The following is a 19,256-nucleotide window of genomic DNA, read 5'->3' as shown; positions in this document are numbered from 1 at the left end:
CTGAACCCACAAACTTGCCGCATTGTAGCTGCTCCATTGATTTCAACAGCACTTTCCCTTTGATTAAAGCTAACCATCTGCATAAATCTTAGCAGGAGTTGGGCATAAAACATCTTGAATGGCTATTTCTAGGATATTTCCCTCTAGAAGATTTATTTTTAGGCTTAATTATATACTTCTAATTATAGACTAAGAAGTTAGAATAGGAAAGAAAAGAAACTGTACAGCAGGAACCTACTGTTTCTGAAGCTGTTCTAGCATCAGTGCTTAAAATCCTAATGATAACGCTGCAAACTTGAGAAGGCCTTCTTCCCCACTGGCTGTGGCATTTTTACAAAACCCAAAATAGAGAGAGATTTGTACCAACACTGAACAGATTCCAAGCTGAACTGCTTTGCTTATCAGATGCATGCTGCAAATTAAAATACACTAAGGTTTAGTGCATTTTATAGATTTTATAGACTTTCTCATAGATTTCAGACTTCCTGAGAGACTTCAGACTTTATCCCAGTTGTTCATGTGTTGTTTTTGTTTTTACAGCATTTATAAGTGTATTTTTATTTGCTTTACTATAATTTTCTAAACCTACTTTTTTTTTTCAATTGCATAAGCAGCACTGATGCATCATCATTCTGATCTTCTCTTGGGAAGCCCTTGAATGGGGTAGTCCTATTTATGAACAAATATATTAAAAGTATTTTAAGAAGAATTTCTCCCCTTTTATTCTTCATTAGAATATTTGTGAAAACTCTTGAAAAATAAGTAAGAGTATTGTTGCGTGCATCTCCTTTACACATGTATATTTGATTCCCACCAACCAAACCAGGATGACAATGTCAAACCAAATGGTGACAATGTTATAAATGAGGGCTATGGGTAAGGCATACAGTCTTTAAAATGAATAATTAAATAAATAAAATCTGCTCTTTCTTACAAGTAATAAGGAAGAAAAACAAGAGCATTTCTAAATATTATTTAGAAAGAATTCAACTCAATGTTTTCCACTGGACATCATTAGTATTTCCAATCTGTTTCACAGAGACACAAAGTTATTTGTTTAGATAATCAATACATTTACATTATATTGAAACTAGAATGACATATTTACTGGATTCAAAGAAAAGAAGATAATTAGTTTATGGAGCTAAGAAATAAGATGTATTCCTATTTTATCCCAGAGGAACCAATTACTTTCAGACACTGTCAGCTTTGTTAAAAAACAGCACCTGTATCCAATGTGATTGCTAATAAGCACATATCCAAGCAAGAGGTAAGTGAGAAACACACATCTCCCCAGAGTTCCTCCTGTCACCATGGTACATTTCTGGCCACTTCGAAAGTTATTCTGCAGCTTTTGTAGAGCTGGCAGTGCTTTTCTACAATTCATCCAGCAAAAGCCAGACAAAATAAAAAAAAAAAAAAGCTAACTACATATAATTTGCAGAAATAGATGTAATTAGTGAATGATGGAGATACAAAGTAAAGATCAAATAATCTCAAACTTTTTCCATACAGACAGGAGACAGCTGCTAAGCTAGTGGACAGGTTCAAAAGCTACTCATTATTTACATGTATTTCCATAAACTAAATGTCAGATTTGTAATATGCAAATAAATACAGTCAGCATATTGAAGTAAGCTCTAGAGAGACTATTTTCCTACCACGAAGCATGTCCGGTATAATGCCAATGTAAACATGTGCTTTGTCTCAAAAACAATCACATTTTGCTTTGGTACCTGCCAAAACACCAGACAAAACCCAAGTTGTGGTTCAGCACCCCACGTAGGACATTCAGCTGTCCGTCTTGATGTTCAAGGTAACGACAGGACCAAAACCTCTCTCAGAAGACCGTTACAGCTGCAATATTTAAGCAAGGAACCCAGACACTCTGATGACCTTTCATATTTCATAGACATAAATGATTATGATCTAAAACACCCATGTCCTGTGGATGAAAGAGTTTATTTCTCTACATAACTGTTTCTCCAATTTCTTAAAAATTTGAAGTTACTTGTAAAACAAACAAACAAAAACAATTACAAAGGCTATATGATTTAAACCGAGCTTTTTGTTTACTAGTCATCTCATTCATGTTATCATGCTTCAACAACCACCTACCAGTGAAGTCACAAGGCTGATTTCTATAAACAGCAGCAACCAACACTTAAATGAGGAACCACATATTGTGTGCATCTACGAACTATTTCAGACAGGTTTTATTTTGATATACCACTTTCTTAGTGTTCTCAAAGACTAGCCAGCATCCCCTTGTAAGAACTGCATCACAAACCCCTATGTCTAGCTACTTTCCCATACAAAATTAAAGCATGAATTAATAAGAGTGAAAATGGGAGTAATCAAAATTAATGTGCGGTAAACTAAGCTTCATTTCTGTTTATTGCAAGTGGTTTACTGCATCCAAGGAGAACAAAGAATGGTGTTTCCCGTGGCATGGCACAGTTTTCTGAGCTAAAAATTGTGATGCCACTTTATGTGGTTGGAGTGTACACTTTCAGAGATTGTGGAGACATTAAACAACAAGAGCAAAGAACTATGAAGATGCTACAAGGCTGATGCTTTTCTGTTGGCACTAGCTCACAGCTGTGAAATACTGATAACGTGTTAAGGTGAAACTCATCTGTGTGCCTGTGTGCTGCATCACTTAAGACATAAATATAAAAATGTAGTAAGCACTAGAAATGACACATAATCAAAACCTTGACTTCTTACAGTAAATTCAGTCTTCTGAAAAAAAAAAAAAATCGTATCAATAGGGCTGCAGAAGTACAAACTGGTTGGAAGATAAGCAATACCGTGTCAGAAAATGAAACGGCACATTGCGAGGTAATTCAGTATCAGTCTTCGTTCAGAAATGGAGTACCCACTTCACATGAATCCACCCTTTGTACAACCCTCAAGTCACTACCCAGAGAAACTTCACTCTTTTAATAAATAAGTAAAAAGCAATAACAGATTTGCAGAATAATGTAATGTTATATTTTTCCACAGTTTCTGCTTCCCTCCATGAATAATTTTAACACAGTAATCACACTGTGTCTTAGACTTCTCTAGACAGTCAGATTTCAGAGTGGGAGAAATCACACCACAGAAAGCAATTCTGAAATCATAGAAACAAGATACCTCTTTTGGTACAAAACCTGAAATTATTGCACAGTGGTGGTACTTGGACACTCTGTAATGAAGGTATGTGAGTGTACACACCCCAAACTGAAGGTCTCTGTGCTTAAAAACCAGAAAACACTCCTAGAAACTACTAGAAAGCCATCAAGCTACTTTCCTATTCCTTACCATCAGTGAAAAGGATATGGAAAGATCAGACAGGTTTCAGAAGACATATAACTAGATGGATAGTGCAAAATTAATAAATTAAAAGGAGAGAGTTCACACAAAGTTTATTGAAGGGATGAAGAAATCCATCAAGACCAAAGACCTTTTAAGCTGGTTGAAAGAAACGTCACAAAGCTGAAGATTTTGCTTCCCCAGTCCCACAGTGTGCATCACACAAGCCTGATCAACTCAGGGAAAAAGAATAGAAAAAGTACATGTTCCAGGAAGAGGCCTTCTTGGAATAGGCCCTTGTAATGTGAAAGAAGTACTGTTGAATAGAAAGGGCTTGCTACAAAACAAAAATATAATTATGCTTTATTCTTACCTTTGCTTTCCTCAGAAGAAAGTTTTTCTTCAGAATCATCTAAAGGATTCTGTGAATTTTTTTCAGGAGAAAGAGGTGATTTGGAGATGTTGCTCTGCTCAGGTTCAAGTCTGGAACTAGAAGCATAAGATTCTCTCATTTAACTGATATAATGCAACTGAATTTCTCTAAAACAAGAACAACCACAAATTACTTGCATTCATTGCACTTTAACCTGGTCTTGAAAACTTCATAATAAAGAGTTCGCAGTCTAGATGCAAAATGTACTTAGCTACCTTTACTGAAATACTATTAGAAAAGCAAAGAAAGCACGAACAGTATTCCTGTATAATCTATATTCCAATATACATTACATGTTCAGAGTTGATAAGAATTTTGAAAAAAAAATCTGGAGTATGGGAATATATAACATTTTGGTCATACTGAATTTTTTCAGTAGCAACAGCCAACTCACCTATTTAATTTTTTCAGGTAATATTTGGATGTTTATATTATCAATTATCATAAGGGAAGAATAAGAAAATACAACAGAATCAACTTTTTTTTTCCTGAAACAAGTTTTATTATTATTATTATTGTTATTAATTAATTAATTAACTAACTAGCTATAAAGAATACTTTAACCTGTATGGGAGTGATCCTTACCTTGTGTGCCAAAAGAATCAATAGCCCATTTAGAAGCAAAGCAAATAAATACTGTATGTAATGGTCAGATAATATTCCCTGCTATGCAATTTCAATAGAAAACCAATATAAAAAATGAGAAGCATGTTCAGTGATTATTTCAGTACCTCAGTACTTGTCAAGTATTTTTCACTATGGCACCAAAAAAGTTTAAAATGAGTGACTAAATATTTTTTCCAGTAAGCTTTGTGGTTCACTGCTGTCAACAATGAATCCTATAACCACTACATAGTAGACAGTTAAATGCATAGCAATTATGCTGATAGAGAAGCTAAAAAAACAAAAAACAAAAAAATAATGGGCTGAATCACCTGCTGTGCCACCTTCATCGCTTCCTCCCCTCTCATATATAATCAACAGTTAATCTCATTATCATCTGCAATCTTCCCCTGCTGCTTAACAGAAGGTGTTGCATTTTGTGTGCCTTTCCTTCTTTGTATTGTGTCTAAGTTCTAGCCAATAATTAGAAAATTCTGAGAAAAACAGAATATAATGCATTAGTCATCACTGACAGACTATGTTATTTAAACAAGAAAAAAATAATAACAGGGAACATTTATTAGTTCTAAAAACTCTGCTACTGGGCTTTGTGTAGTTTTACACAAAAGAACTTTTCATTCTCCCCTCTTCCGAGTCACAAATTTGCCTAATACCAAGGAAAAAAAAAAAAAAAAGACTTATTTGGATGGCCATGCCGTTCAAATAGTACTTCTGATACTAATAAAACACCAATCACCCAATAATAAAAGTTAATTTTTATTATTGATTTGAATAACTGCATACATAACTCACAAGAAATTCAAATGGAAAATTAGTTTAAAATTGGAAATGTAATATAAATATGAATACCTATAAACATAAATACTGAAAATTGCAACCAAGTACCTTTATAGAAAATTTGGTTTTGTTTCTATTTCTCAACATTTGATTCTATGGAACTAGTCCTATGTAATTGGCAGAATTTTTTAATCAAAAAATATGAATTAGTATATAACATAACTTATATAAGAAACACAACTTACATAAGAAAATTATAACACGAGTTTTGGAAGAGCTTGGGATGTTTACATAAATGTTTACATAAAGTAAACATAATGACATGTATTTTTACTGCAAATTTCTCAGAATTGTTTAAGAAGTACATACGTTATGCTGACTAAATTGCAGGAAAAAAGACCTGCACTAGGATTAATTTACTTTTAAATAAATGTATTCCTTCGTTTTTTATTGTCCTTACTTTCCACGGTATGCTAATGTATGAAAGTTTTCAATTAAAAATGAACAAAATGCCTGGAATTTGCTACTTAAAGAACGCCTAGTTCATTTAAAGGATGGAGCATACTCCTATTATCACAAAGTGCTGAAATCTACTGAAATCCTGGGGGAAATTACAAATCAACTAGTTGAAGGAGCATTAAAAAAGACAGTTTTTCTTCAAGTCATCATAAAGATTGGTTTATGCCCTGTGATTTATTTAAATTGAATTTTAATTTAAATGATAATTTATCCATTACATCACATCTGCAATGCATACAGGCTCCAGCTGATCAATGTCTGCTTTTTAGTTCTTACATTCGTACAGAAGAGGCCAAGATGTATTCCTCCCATGATTCACAAAAGGACCGCATCTTCTGGGTTATTTTTTAGGCCCTTACTGCTCAATTAAATAAGTGATATTCTAATTTCTGGAATAGCTTTTTTTTTTTTCATTGTTTCATGCTTCGTATAAAGCAGATTGACTTGTCTCATCTGTTTAGTCATCTGAGAAATCCTGAACCTTGCATTTGACATGGGAACAATGACAAGAGTACATCAAGCTAAATAGCTGGTATTTGTTAGCCAACTATATCTCACAGCAGGAACCATGCTAACTTTCTTTAAAGTTCCTTAATATGAAGAATATCAGTAAGGTTATGTATTTTTGCCAGCTAAAAATATCACACAGTATGTTTTTTTATGTTTTCTTTTTTTTTCTTTTTTTTTCCCCACAAAGTTACAGGCTCTTGGTATTTTTGTAACTCTTATCTTACTTTTCTCATGTGACTTTCTAATAAATTTCAGATCTGCTCTGGGGTATTTTGTTTACTTGTACTTATACTTCTATTTTTGTCTCAGGAGGATATATTTAAGTGAATCCAGTCGTATTTAATCATGTTGAATCACTCTGAATAACAGATACTTATGGACTTCTGAAAACATCTCTCTAATTTCAATGTAATAGATGATCAAGCTCAACACCAAACTGATAAAGCCGCATCAAATCTTGGAAAGGTACTATATCTATTGATGTGTATATTCTAAAACTTGTTATTTTTATATGAAAATATGCATCATGAAACTTAAGGCTAGAATTCAAATAATGCAGATTTAGAAGACATGGAAAGCTTAGCAACTTGAATGTATGCCACGACAATAGGAAGTAGAAGCTCTTTTGGTTCAATTACAGAAGTTACATATAAAATTTTGATTTCAAGCAGTTTTCTAGTTGCCATGAAACCCCACCATCTCAAGCAGAATTTATTAACAGCATAATCACTTGCTTTAGCAGAAACATAGTGGTCTAAAGAAGGAGGGAAAAAAAAATGGGAACACGAGAATGGGAGAGAGAAGTAGAGAAGTGAATGTCTCTTGTACTTAAGCAGATGGTATCCTAAATAGCATCTTAAGACATATTATCAATGTGCAAAATTTAATTCTAAATTATTTTATGTAGAATATTACTTAATGGGACATGCAAAAATATTTTGTTGTATGTGTAGAAGTCCATTAGGTTTATTAACTCACTTTTTACTAATTTGGTGCTTTGATCATTGACTTATATGAATTGTACACAACATTGTATTGGCATTTTGCCATTTTCAGAATTAACTTTACATGCCAGAAGTATAAAATGCACCTGCTGATAGTGGAAGTTCCTCATCCAGCTACAGATTTCCATTTAAACCAATCTCCTTAGAATCTAAACATGAATAATGGTTTTGTTGAATAACCTACAAATGAAAGGCAGAGTTAAACTATTTTTTTTGACAACAAGAGCTCACTACTCACAGTCTCTTCTTATCTATCACTCGCTTAACTCGGATGGCTCTTTGTTCAGAATACAGCTTACACACTCCTGTTCAAGATATCAGTAAATAAAACTTCAGGTTAGAAGAGCATGATAAATTTCTTGGAAAATATAGTTACATGTTCATTTTTAACCACTCAGTATTGTAGAAAAAATACTACATACTTTTTAAGTAATCTTCAATGAAGTCTAAGACAGCTGTTCTGTGCTCTTTCACCTGCGCAGACTGGACATCCTTGTGTGCTGAAATGAAAAAGAAAGATACAAGATCTTTTAACATTTTATTGAATTACACACAAGTTTGCATTTTCAGTTCAAGTTATATCCAAGTGGCTATTAACATTTTATCTACGTTATATACATACAACTATTGTGACCATTGCTATATTTAAATATACATTCTGTAAACCAGCAAATTATTACAAGAAAACAAAACCTCAAACCAACTTGCATCACACAGTGTTTGTCATTCTTTACGTACGCCACTGACTCATATTACATCAATTAAATTTTTAAACAAGAATAAATGTCATCAAGCTAAGCACTGCAAAACAGGTCTAGAGGTTTAACTTGTTTAACATGTTGAACTTCTAATGCTTTAAATTTCCCAGAGCACTTGCTACATGGAAATCTTGGGGATCCGTTGTGTCAAGCATCCTTTTAGTTCACTTATTTCTTGTTTTGACACTATGAAGTTCCCATCCATGAATCACTTTTTGTGATTCTGAGTAATGCTCTGAGCATGTTTAGAAGTTGATGAAAATCTTTGGTATACTGGTAAAACATATGCATACAACAAGACAACTTAAAAATGACAAAACAGAAGTTCTCTCTTCAACTTACATGAAGTAAGTGTTGTGAAAGTACAATTTCATACACAAGCTGTCAAAATTATCCTACTTTAGCAGGACTCTCTTCAATGGTAGTCCCATTAAGAAAAGCAAAATTGTTAATACTTGTCACAATGAAAATTGTGTCTTTTGATATACTAGTAAATTATCTGTTTAAAATATATATGTATATACACACAATATTTTACAATTAAAATATATTCTGAAGAATTGCTGAGTTTTGTTTTTTTGCTGGAGCTCAAATTTTTGAGGGCTATATTCAACGACTCAAGAAAATGTCTGTAGTTAATAAAAACATTTGAAGAGTTAGTGTAATGATATAGATGTTATTACGTTTTGTACAGTGATGTAATTATCTCAAACATAGAAAGAGAATGTAAAACTTTACAGGTAGACTACCTAGAAAGAGACAGCCATTGACTTTCATTAACTTTAGTGAGATTTGGTTCAATTTGGTTCAGGCCTCTATGCCCCAGTGCTAAATTACTACTAAATAGTAAGTATTTAAGATTTTTTAAACACTTGCTAATTAATGTACTTGAACAAATAAAATTTTATGCTGAGGCTTATCCTTTCACTTACATTAAATAAAACCAAGCATGGTGCTAATCGGTCAATAGGATTACAGAGATGCAAATAAAAGGGACAGTCTCTTTCCAAAAGCATTCCAGGGGCAGTCTCTTTCCAAAAAACATTTCAGATCTCGCAACACCATGTAATATTCAGCTTTTATCAGTAACTAAGAAAGAATATTTCGAAATTGCTCTGTTTACCTTCTGTTCTCAGCTGATGGATGGCATCTGCACATGTCCTCATAAATATCTGAGCATCTTGATCTATCTGATCACGTTCTGTATCTGTCATCCTCACATATTCAGACATAATATGGCTAAGAAACAAGACAAATTGTCACTTTTAAGAAATCCCCAGCATAGCACCTGTAAGCACACATTTTGGACCTTCTTTCCACTCACCATCTCTCCAGAAGCTTTCTTGCAATACTGATTCACACATAAAAAGGAGATACAAACTATTTGTAAAAGTAAAAAGTGCAATATCCATCACTTCTATAAAGATGAGAGGGATTTAGAACATTTTTTGAAGTGGTAAATGATATCACAGATAGGAAGAGCAACATATCCTATCATCTCCTGTATAACCAAGTACCAAGGAGGCACAGTAAAGCAATACAATTAGAAAATAAATCATCACCCTCAGCATTTATTCCAACAAAACAAAGAAACAAGAACAAACCACCATCAAGTAAGAAAAGAATAGTTCAAATACTGAAAGAAATACAAAAATTTTGAACTTATTTCACTTTTTTCACTGTTTTTATCTTAAATCCTGAACTTTATTTTAAAAAGTAGCTGTTAAAAAATCTGTGAATCCAAACCACACTAAAGAATATCAGAAAATAATGTACATTTTATATCAAATAGATTACAAGACTTTAAGACTTGTTTATTTCTATTTTAATTATACATTATGTATTTAATATTTTTAATAGGATTAACATATGCTTTTTTTAGTAAATTAATGAAAATGGAGGCCAACCACAAAGGCGAAGTAACAGCAGTGTGTTTTAGGCAGAGATCTCCATTCAGATGTTAACTGTGTCCAGTATACGTAGAGCTTTACTTACAGTACACTTGTAAGACTTTTTGTCCCTTCTTGTCAGTAAAATATTAATACAACATAGATAACCACCAGGAAAAACATACTGTAGGGAGACACTTAGCAGTGGCTGCACAGGATGATAAGACTTTGCTACAGCACGTTATCCAACGTTCATCTTGGGTTTCCTGATCACTCACCACAGCCTATTTTGCCTTTAAACCAGAGAGAAAATTTTCAATATATGCACACATTTTAACTTAAGATTTTTACTTATGAGTGAAAATTTTCCCTCTTCTTCAAGGTATGTATAATGCAACTGTATCAATGAAATTAAACAGGTAAAAAGAAGAGATCTTCGGCTTCCAAAGCTAGCCTGATACCCTAGAGATGTCCCTCATACTTCACCACAACAATGCCAAAACTTCCCTACGTCTGCTACAATGCCTGCCACAGGAATGCCCTACAACCACTTCACATCTTCCCATCTCGTTCTCCTCTATCACCTCCCATCACATGCAATCCCACCAGTTGCTTCTTGTACGTTAAAGTACTCTCAGTGTGGTTCTCCCACTGCTTCTCCACAAAGTTTGAAGCTCACTCTATCATCCCCAGGTATCCCAAAACATCTTCACCCTCACCCTGCGTGACTGGCTATATATATATCTATATATATTTAAAAAAAAAATAAAAAAAAAGGCATCACAAGGTTCACCTTGCTTGAAAATTGGTATCTGCTGTATTGCAGATAAGCACAAATTAGGCGACGAACAGAAAGGCAAATTAATTATAAGTAATATTTTTTATTTTCCCCTTGTTTGTTTCCAACACTATCACATATTTGACATATAAATATTAGGGATTTTTTCCCTCTGATTAAAATCACTCTAAATATTGTAAAATTATTTTGTATGATTTACAGAAGATTTACAGAAAAGCAGCCATATATAATATTTCCATTTGATTTTCAAGAGCTGATTTACTCTCCTTTGCTCAGGAGAGATGAGTTCCATATAATTATGGCAAAAGCCCTATTGAAATTGTAATCAGTGCTAGTCTAAACTGGACCTCTCACTTGCATTCTCTTAGAGAACGGCTTCTGAACGATGAAAAAATCTAACATTTTCTCATTTTAGAGACAGCCTTTTCCTACCTGATTAAAATGACATACTGATGCAGTGTAAAACAACTCACACCATTAAATATATTAGGACAGACTGCTTCCCTACTCCCTCTGCACAGCTTACACGGAGTGTGGTACACCTAGGTTCTTGTTCCCTGCCCAACTGTGTGGTATTTAATGAGTTCTGTGCTTTCCATGCACTTTTTAACTGTACAGGGTAAAGATTACAAAATGCAAACAAGAATTTTCATTTAAATCAGCCTTAGAAATACATATGAAAAAACTGCCTGAGGCATGGTTTGTTTTTACTAGTAGGGTAACTATTAGTGATCCTCAGTGCATCACTATGTTACTGACACCTTTGACAAGTTGTTCTGTTACCTTTCATAGCTGCAAAAATAAAAACAGGGTAGGTCAAATTTTTACAGCAGTTTCACAGCTTCGAAGGCAGCAAAATGCGACAATCTAGATAAAGAATAAATAGAATACTCTCCTTTTTTTTTTTTCCTCCCATTTATAGCTTAGTGTCTGTCACCAACACTTCTGAAGAAGATCTAGTCAAGCCACCCAGAGCCAAGGACACATGAAACTCCAGCCTCCTTGTGAAGGCAAGGATGGAGCCACCCAACTGCATGGCATTATGCCAAAACACATACAGCATCCACTGGTTATTAACAGGGTCCCTGAGCCCCACTGCACTCCTCAGGAAGTCTGCACATGCAGAAAATCCATCTAATCAACAGCTTCTAACTTTACTGGAGAAAGAACCATTTGTTTAAAAGGAACAGGCCAAAGGGACATCCCCTCTCCCTAAAACAGACAAACAAAAAAATCCCAAGCCACCTACATGTCAGAGATGCAAAGACTTGCTTCGAAGTACTACCAGCAGCAGTATCACTGGGCTGCTACATCATGACATCAGGAAAGGTCAAATGAACCATATGAACCTTTTTCTTTCAGAAAGAATCACAAGAACTTGCCAAAGCATGAGGCACACACTGGTTAATGTATGCAGACAAAGAAGGGGAGAAGGGTGCACAATTCTTGTAGATTTTTATCCTCATCAGCTGGAAATAGCTTCACAGGAAATTTGAGTTGGAAAGCAACTTAAGAAGAGGGGTTAAGAGTGAGATAAAGACAGTGGCCATCACGTAGACAGACTTCAATGGTATAAAAAAAAAAAAAAAAAAAAGGAAGATAGGTTTCCTTTTTCTATGGAATTCAAAGACTGAACAGAAAAAATCCAGGTGAACTAGTATTCTTCCTATGGAAATGACATTGGGATAATTTGCAATTCTGTCCTTGATCGAAGGGAAGAACAGGCAATGCAGTAAGAGATGAACTATGCTATTTCAAGAGCTCTTCATTGAGTTCAAATACAATAAAGCAGAATACAGAAAGTGCAAATTAGGTCTGATTGCTACTGGCAACTTTGAAGGAACACAGCACATAAGGATGCAATCAGAAAAGGGTCAAGTCCGGGATGAGACACTACTGACAAGGGACTGCCTAGGATAACATGAGATTACTCCACAAATATTAATAACAGAAAGACCAAAGAATGTGTTGGCTTGCTACTCAGTAAAGAAATAAAAGTATATGCAGAGTATGAAGAAAACCTAGATATTTATGGCTTTCTCTGCATTACCTTTCATCTCTGAGGTCAATTGTAAAGTGCAGTTACTACTACCTTTAGCTTACTGTTACTAAATCTAGGCTTAATTTAGTACCTCTGACATTCAGAAAAAAAAAAATCAAAGTTATTTCAGTAATAGCAAGTGACAGGTGTTAGGTAGTAATAACAGGATGCTGAGCGTGTATGGTGCCATAACAGGTCATGGCATGAGTGTTTCTGAAGGTGCAGTGCTTCTGAGCTAATGATGCAAGCAGAATTCAAAAAGTATGTATCCCTCCTATCTGTATGCCAATGGTGTGCTCTTGAAGGGAACTCACTGGCTTCAAAAAAATCCCAGGGTGAATAAACATCATACAGTTTGCAGAAACAGGAGGCCAAACTCTGGAATAAAATGGAAAATGCATCAAATTAAAGGATGTATCTTTGCTGCCAGGAATTAATGGAGGATAGATGAGTTCTAGGTAGATGAAAATATGAAACTGTAGCATCTGTATTTGAAAAAAAAAAAAAAAAAGTAAAGGATTTATAGACCATTCAGCCTAGGAAAATAAAAGAAAAAATGATCAATTTTTAACTGCTTAGAAAAGAACAAAACGATAACTAATATCTATGATGTATCACAAATAAGTCACACACCGAGTAATTTATGTTGGGAATGTAGCAACAGGTCTCACGGATGGATGAAGACCGACCACTGCCATATATCTTCTCTCTATTTTTTTTTTACCATCCCACATGACATTCTCATAAGCTACCAGCAAATAAGTAAGTTACAAGGAGCAAATACTGTACAGATGTGAAACTGTTTGGAAAGCTGAACACAGAGTAGTTATACACCAAACCAGGAGGAGGTACTGAGTTGTTTTCCAGAGGGGCTGTCCTGCTTCTGATACTGTTAAATACTTGCATAACAACTCAGTGAAATGGAGTACAGAGGCAAAGTAGTAAGCAAATTAAAACTGTTTTAACTGAACAAGACTTCAGTTCAAAACAATATTGCCAACATGGAGAAATGACACGAGGAATTTGAATAAGGGATGGTCAGAGGCTCTTTGTTGCAGCAGGAACAATTACCTGAACACACAAAGCGTGGGGAAGAAGCAATCAGGAAACAGTACTTCAAAAAGCCATCGGAGATCATGCTGGACCATAAACTGAATGTAACAACATATTATTGCATAAAAGTGATCTTTACTATGGGATGCGTAAGTGTAGTACAACCCATTCCAAATAAAAGGCAATCTTTCTGCTGTCCTGCGCTTTTGGAGTGTTTCATTTCTGCACCTCACTGCAACACTGGCTGTGATAGTGTCCAAAGGAGAGGAAAAAGCAGAATAAATAAAGAGAAATAATAAAGAGAACATGTATAGAAACACAAATGTACACATTCAACAGTAAAGACTACAGAGAAACCAGTGTATGTTACTGAGGAAAAAAATAATAAAAAAAAAAATCTAGGAGCACAGATAAGGAAACAAGACACAAATCAGAGGGAGAATACAGAAGGTCCACTGCAGGATATTTTTAAAAGCAAGGAAGGCAGAATGTTAGGAATGATCTCGCCATTCGCTTTTTGAATGCTAAGCTCCACCCAATCTATCTTTTCTATGATCCTGTTTTTCTGGAAGAGCATAGAGAACGTCCTGCGGAGGCATTACACCAGGTTTTGGAATCAGTAACTCTTTCTGACGCTGCCTAAAATATTTTCTGCTTACTCATTCAACGAAGACATCAAACCAAGCAGAAAAAAAGTTTCTGCTTGAAAAGCTTTTCCTGCAACAATGCATTACAAAATAAAGAAGTGAGAAGCTGAAATCAACCAGTTCTAAAATACAGATGTGGACTATGTTTAATGGAAATAAACCTGACTTACCACATGCAGTATTGTCTTACAGATATATACATATCCCCCCAGAAAAGTGTGTATGTGTATGTGCATATGTATATATATGTATATATATGTATATGTATGCATAACCTTAGTTGTAAGTACAGCAGACATTTCTAAAAACTTCTTTCCTTTGGGCAACCAGTACATTTTAAATTATTATTATTTTATTTAACTACTAAATTCAAATAATATTTATTATGCTTTGGGCATTTTAATTTACTTCCTATTTCCATCAAAAAGTTGCTCAACATAAATCCAAAGTAAAAACCTGCCTACTCTAATGACAAAACATCTCACAACAACATACTTAAAACATTTTTCTTAAAGTCTGTGGGGAAGCTTCAGCTACTACAGCAGGCAATAGAGGCACACCTCAATTAGTATTTGCAGTTCTGTAAAATATTGCTAAGAAAATCCAGAATGATGTTAAGAAGAATTACTATTTCTAAAATGTGATATCTGAACTTAGTAAAATGAGAAAATAAATTCTTTGAAAATAATTCCCTAGATAACAAGGAAATACTATACGTTTCCCCATGAAGAGGATGCTAGACTTTCTCTTGAAGGCTATCTCCACTTTTTACTGTCTTAATGTAACAAAGGCTTGCTTCTTATAAAAACATAATTAAGTCAGCACAATAAAGCAGTTTGGCATTCTAGGGGAGCCTGTAAGAGACTATTTTTAGAATCCTTTAATGGTGACTTATTTTCTTTAATTAGCTACATCAAGGGAGCACTCTCCACAGAACCCAGGGCATGCATTCAGCTATCTTCTATTAGTGGTCAAACATGCAATTGATTTATTGCTTTTTTTTTTTTTTTTTTTCCCAGCTTTACTAGGTAGATGAACGTTGGAGCAAGAGGAGTAATTAGTGGGATCCGATATCACTTAAGGAAAAAATGCTTCTTTAATAATTTTTCAAAGTACATTAACTGCTGTAAACAACACATGAAACTTTCACACTTAACTGTACGGAAGGTCCACAGAAGCACATAGTGAAGATGTATCAGAAGGCACCCATCCCACCTTTCCCATGGAAAAAGCATTGTTACTCAGAACCAGTCTGCACAACACTGATGGACCGTATAAATATCTCTACAGTTGCAAAAGAGAGTAAATAAGATGTCAAATTAACCCAGACAAACAGTTGATTTCCCTTTCAAGTATGAGGTGTTCTACTGTCAAAAAATTATCTTAATTCTTTTCCAATGTCTGATTAAACTAAAACAGTAAAAATAACTACTGGTCTTTGAATTATCTCAACCTAGAAAGATCTCTCAGAGAAAACAGAGACCTCCAGAGGATCATTTCCAATTCCCAATTGTTACTGTACTACAGCTAGTTCCTAGAACCAGATGTAACACAACTAAACTGCCTTGGTGGTTCAGTGGTCTGAAGCATGTAGGAGCTCGTGAAGAAAGGCAAAGAAAGGCACAAGTTGTTCACAGACTAAATATCAGACAATTTACCGAAGACTGAACAAAAGATCTCTCGTGGCAGAGTGAATGTGGGAGTGTATTACAGTAAATGTACAGAAAGAAAGAATACATTGAATACATGGCAATAATACACTAAAGAAGGGAAGTCACTTAACAGCCCTTATCTGAAAGGAATGATCACTGTTTGCTTAAAAAGAAAAAAAAAAAGTCACCCACACCTTGTTAACATCTTTGGGAACGAAGAGTTTCTGCCTCTTCCTTTGCAGGATGAGTGATCACCTTGTTTTGTTGGAAACCATTTATGACTAAAGGAAGACAAAGGGAACAGCCAACGATCCCTACATCTAATTCTACCCCTGCATCTAATTCATCACAGAACTGAAAAAGAACAGGTAGCAGTCAGTTATGTCAATATAAATGAGAAATTATTCCACTAAAATCAACAAAGCCTCATCAGAGCATCACTTAGAGAAGAGTTTGGTATTCAGACTTTACAGAGTTAGGAAAGGGTTTTGTTTAGTTTTCTTTTCTGCTCAGCTCTCTCACTAAAGACAGCCATTTGCTGAATGTTACATTGCAAGGTAAGTCCTTAAAGATTGCAATTTAGCAGGGATAAATTTCTAATATTTAAATTTCTGGTGTTTACCATATTGGCTAATCAATTGAAAATTACTTCTGTGATTATCAAGTAAATTTGATAATAAACCTACTTGAAAAAAGCTGGTGAGGAAGTCCTTAAGATAAACCAGCTATTAACAAATATCCAAATACTGTTTGTCAATGCAGTTTTTAAGTACTGTCAGAGTATTTTTTCAACAGAAACTGATTAATTTTCAAATGTTCTGAGATGTCTTACAGCATTACTTGATTGCTGAGTTTCACTTCCTTCCAAAGATGCTTGGAGAGTGACTGCAGTTAAAAATATGCAGTGATAGCTCAGTGACAGCTACTATTAGTAGGAGCGGTGGTGATGCAGTCGCCCATGATTTAGCTACTTTCTTATAAAATACCCTGCCACTGAATGTGCTCACTGATCATGATGCCCAAAGGGCTTCATTAGGTTTGAAATGTATAGATAGTAAGGTGAATAGTGAAGCCAGCACAAAAATAGTTAAACTGATCAATAAGTTTGCTACTTTTATATATATATATATATATATATATACACACACATTTATTTTTTATTCTAAGACAAGGCTCTAATGCCAAATAAAACAGCAGTATTTTTCCTTAAGATGTGTGAGGTAGAGAAAGCCCAACTTTTTATTTTATTGACACAGATTTTAACAGTAGTACAACACATTTTTTAAGCAAAATGCTGAGAAAAAATGCATACATTTGGAGAGACGTTTGATGGAAGAGATTCTATATGTACCCCTCTGTAAATCAGAGTCTTCTAACAGGCCAGTTTCCAAAACTGCCTTCCACTCTAACTTGTGCTGCCAGCGGAGGATGATACCAGATCATTGGTACCACGCACTAAAGCTCTCAGAAGTTCTGACCAGAGGAGAATCATGGTAGACAGGACACAACAAGAAACATGACAAAACAAAAAATCCCTATTACAGAAAGCTACAAAACTATAAGGGAAAGTAAGTGAACCCTGATAAACAGGAGAGGATAACGGTGCAGGTGGCTTAAAGTGCACCTCAGACCATTGCATCACTTGTTTAAGGTTTGCCTCTCAGGTTACAGCTAACAGCCAATTCAAGAAGAAAAGAGGTGAACAAGCAATTAGTAATTCTTGAGCTTTTCAGATTTAAATTTAAATACTTAAAGTTTGATTAATTAGGCCTGGACCTTAGTTTCAATTAACCTTTCTTCCAGTTGTCTTTCTCATCTTCCTCTAAAACTGAACTAAAGATCTTCCCTCTGCAGGATAGTTTATATATGCCAAAAACAATGCTAATAAAAAATATAAAAATAAAGAAGTATTTACTGGAGAATTCATTCTGTAAAAGTAAGGTCAAAGAAGCAACCACGCTTCTGGATGTAACACATTGTGAAGAAGTTCCACAAAGCTGAGTAACTCAACCACATAGCTCAAAAGTCAATTTTCACTGACACATTCTAGTATAGTTTAAAAACAAATAGCGGAATTGACAAAATACAGAGTATTCAAATTTCATTAACAGAATTAAGCCTTCTACATAAATTCCAGCTCTTCTTTTTGTATTAAATTCTTTACAAATTTTCCCTATAATCTGTTATTAAAACTTCTGTCTGGAATGAACGAGGCGTTTAAGACTGAGACTGCCGGCATGGATGCTACAGTCCTCTTCGTATTCACAAAGTAGAATAGCATGAGCAATCTAGTAGCGAATTTGACAGCACTATTTGTTTTATATTTGACCTTTAAGGCCAGGATCAACTGCAATCAGATGAGATTCACATGATTATTGTAAAGTTTAAGAAAGGAAATGACAGTTCTTTTTTTTTTTTCTCTCCTTAGTTAATGCCTAAGGCAGGGAAAAATCACTGAGAATTACCATGATAACTGGTTAAAAGAGAGTTTACAGAAAGAACATTATAAACTTTCAGAAAGCAAAATAGCTTGGATAAATTTTTACTCCCTTTTATCACCTCTGCTTGCACACTATTGCTAATAAAACACAAATAATACCCCGAAGTCATCTGCTACTGACAGGTTGTTCTCTCTGCAGCTATTTGCAGTTTCTCAGTTTATGCATTCACATGGAGTTTTCACACAGTAAGGTTATTTCAGTATTCGATTGGTAGCTCCACCTAGTGTTGTTCATCATCTATTCCAAAAGCAACTGCAAAGCAGAGAGCTAGACAGAACACATAGAACATTTGCTCACTGCTTGTAAAAGCAGCTCCTCTTATGCCTTCCACATAGAACTGATTTGTGCAACACCCACGCAGGAACCTCATTTTCACCAGTACTGACTATGAATAGCTCTCATTGCCTTACATTTCTAAAACATGCCAAACTCTTCATTTTTGAGGCTTTTGGAGAAAGGCATTAAATCGATTTGGGACTCAGTATCTTCAATACACAGACGCCTTTACACTGTGTTAGCTCTACCTGAATTGCAGCAACAGTTTAGTTGTAGTCAGGGTTGTGGCAGAATCACAATGCAGACAGGGCTGATTCAATCCACGCAACTCTGCCGTTATGTCGGAGAAATACAACACAGGAAATAGTGAAGCTTACATAAGAACCTTCAAAAGGGAAACTATTCTGGAATGGAGTACTGTACAAGCTATAAGATGACTACTAAGTTTGTATGTAGAAAAAAATGTTTAGTTA

General features: G+C 34.7%; 1 protein-coding gene across 1 annotated transcript in view; it reads right to left on the bottom strand.

The window, feature by feature from the left end:
* The window catches only part of STX18 (syntaxin 18), a 64,873-nt gene that overhangs the window by 11,792 nt on the left and 33,825 nt on the right, over positions 1-19,256 (bottom strand). Inside the window, exons 3-6 of the mRNA XM_068679903.1 lie at positions 9,049-9,164; positions 7,590-7,667; positions 7,406-7,472; positions 3,674-3,789 (exon numbers count right to left, since the gene is read on the bottom strand). Coding sequence (XP_068536004.1) covers positions 3,674-3,789; positions 7,406-7,472; positions 7,590-7,667; positions 9,049-9,164 — 377 coding nt within the window. The remainder of the gene's footprint in view (positions 1-3,673; positions 3,790-7,405; positions 7,473-7,589; positions 7,668-9,048; positions 9,165-19,256) is intronic.

Source organism: Anas acuta, chromosome 4, assembly GCF_963932015.1.
Source record: "Anas acuta chromosome 4, bAnaAcu1.1, whole genome shotgun sequence".
NCBI lineage: Eukaryota > Metazoa > Chordata > Aves > Anseriformes > Anatidae > Anas > Anas acuta.
Note: the sequence above shows the minus strand (reverse complement) of the source record. Positions and strands in the feature narration are given on the sequence as shown.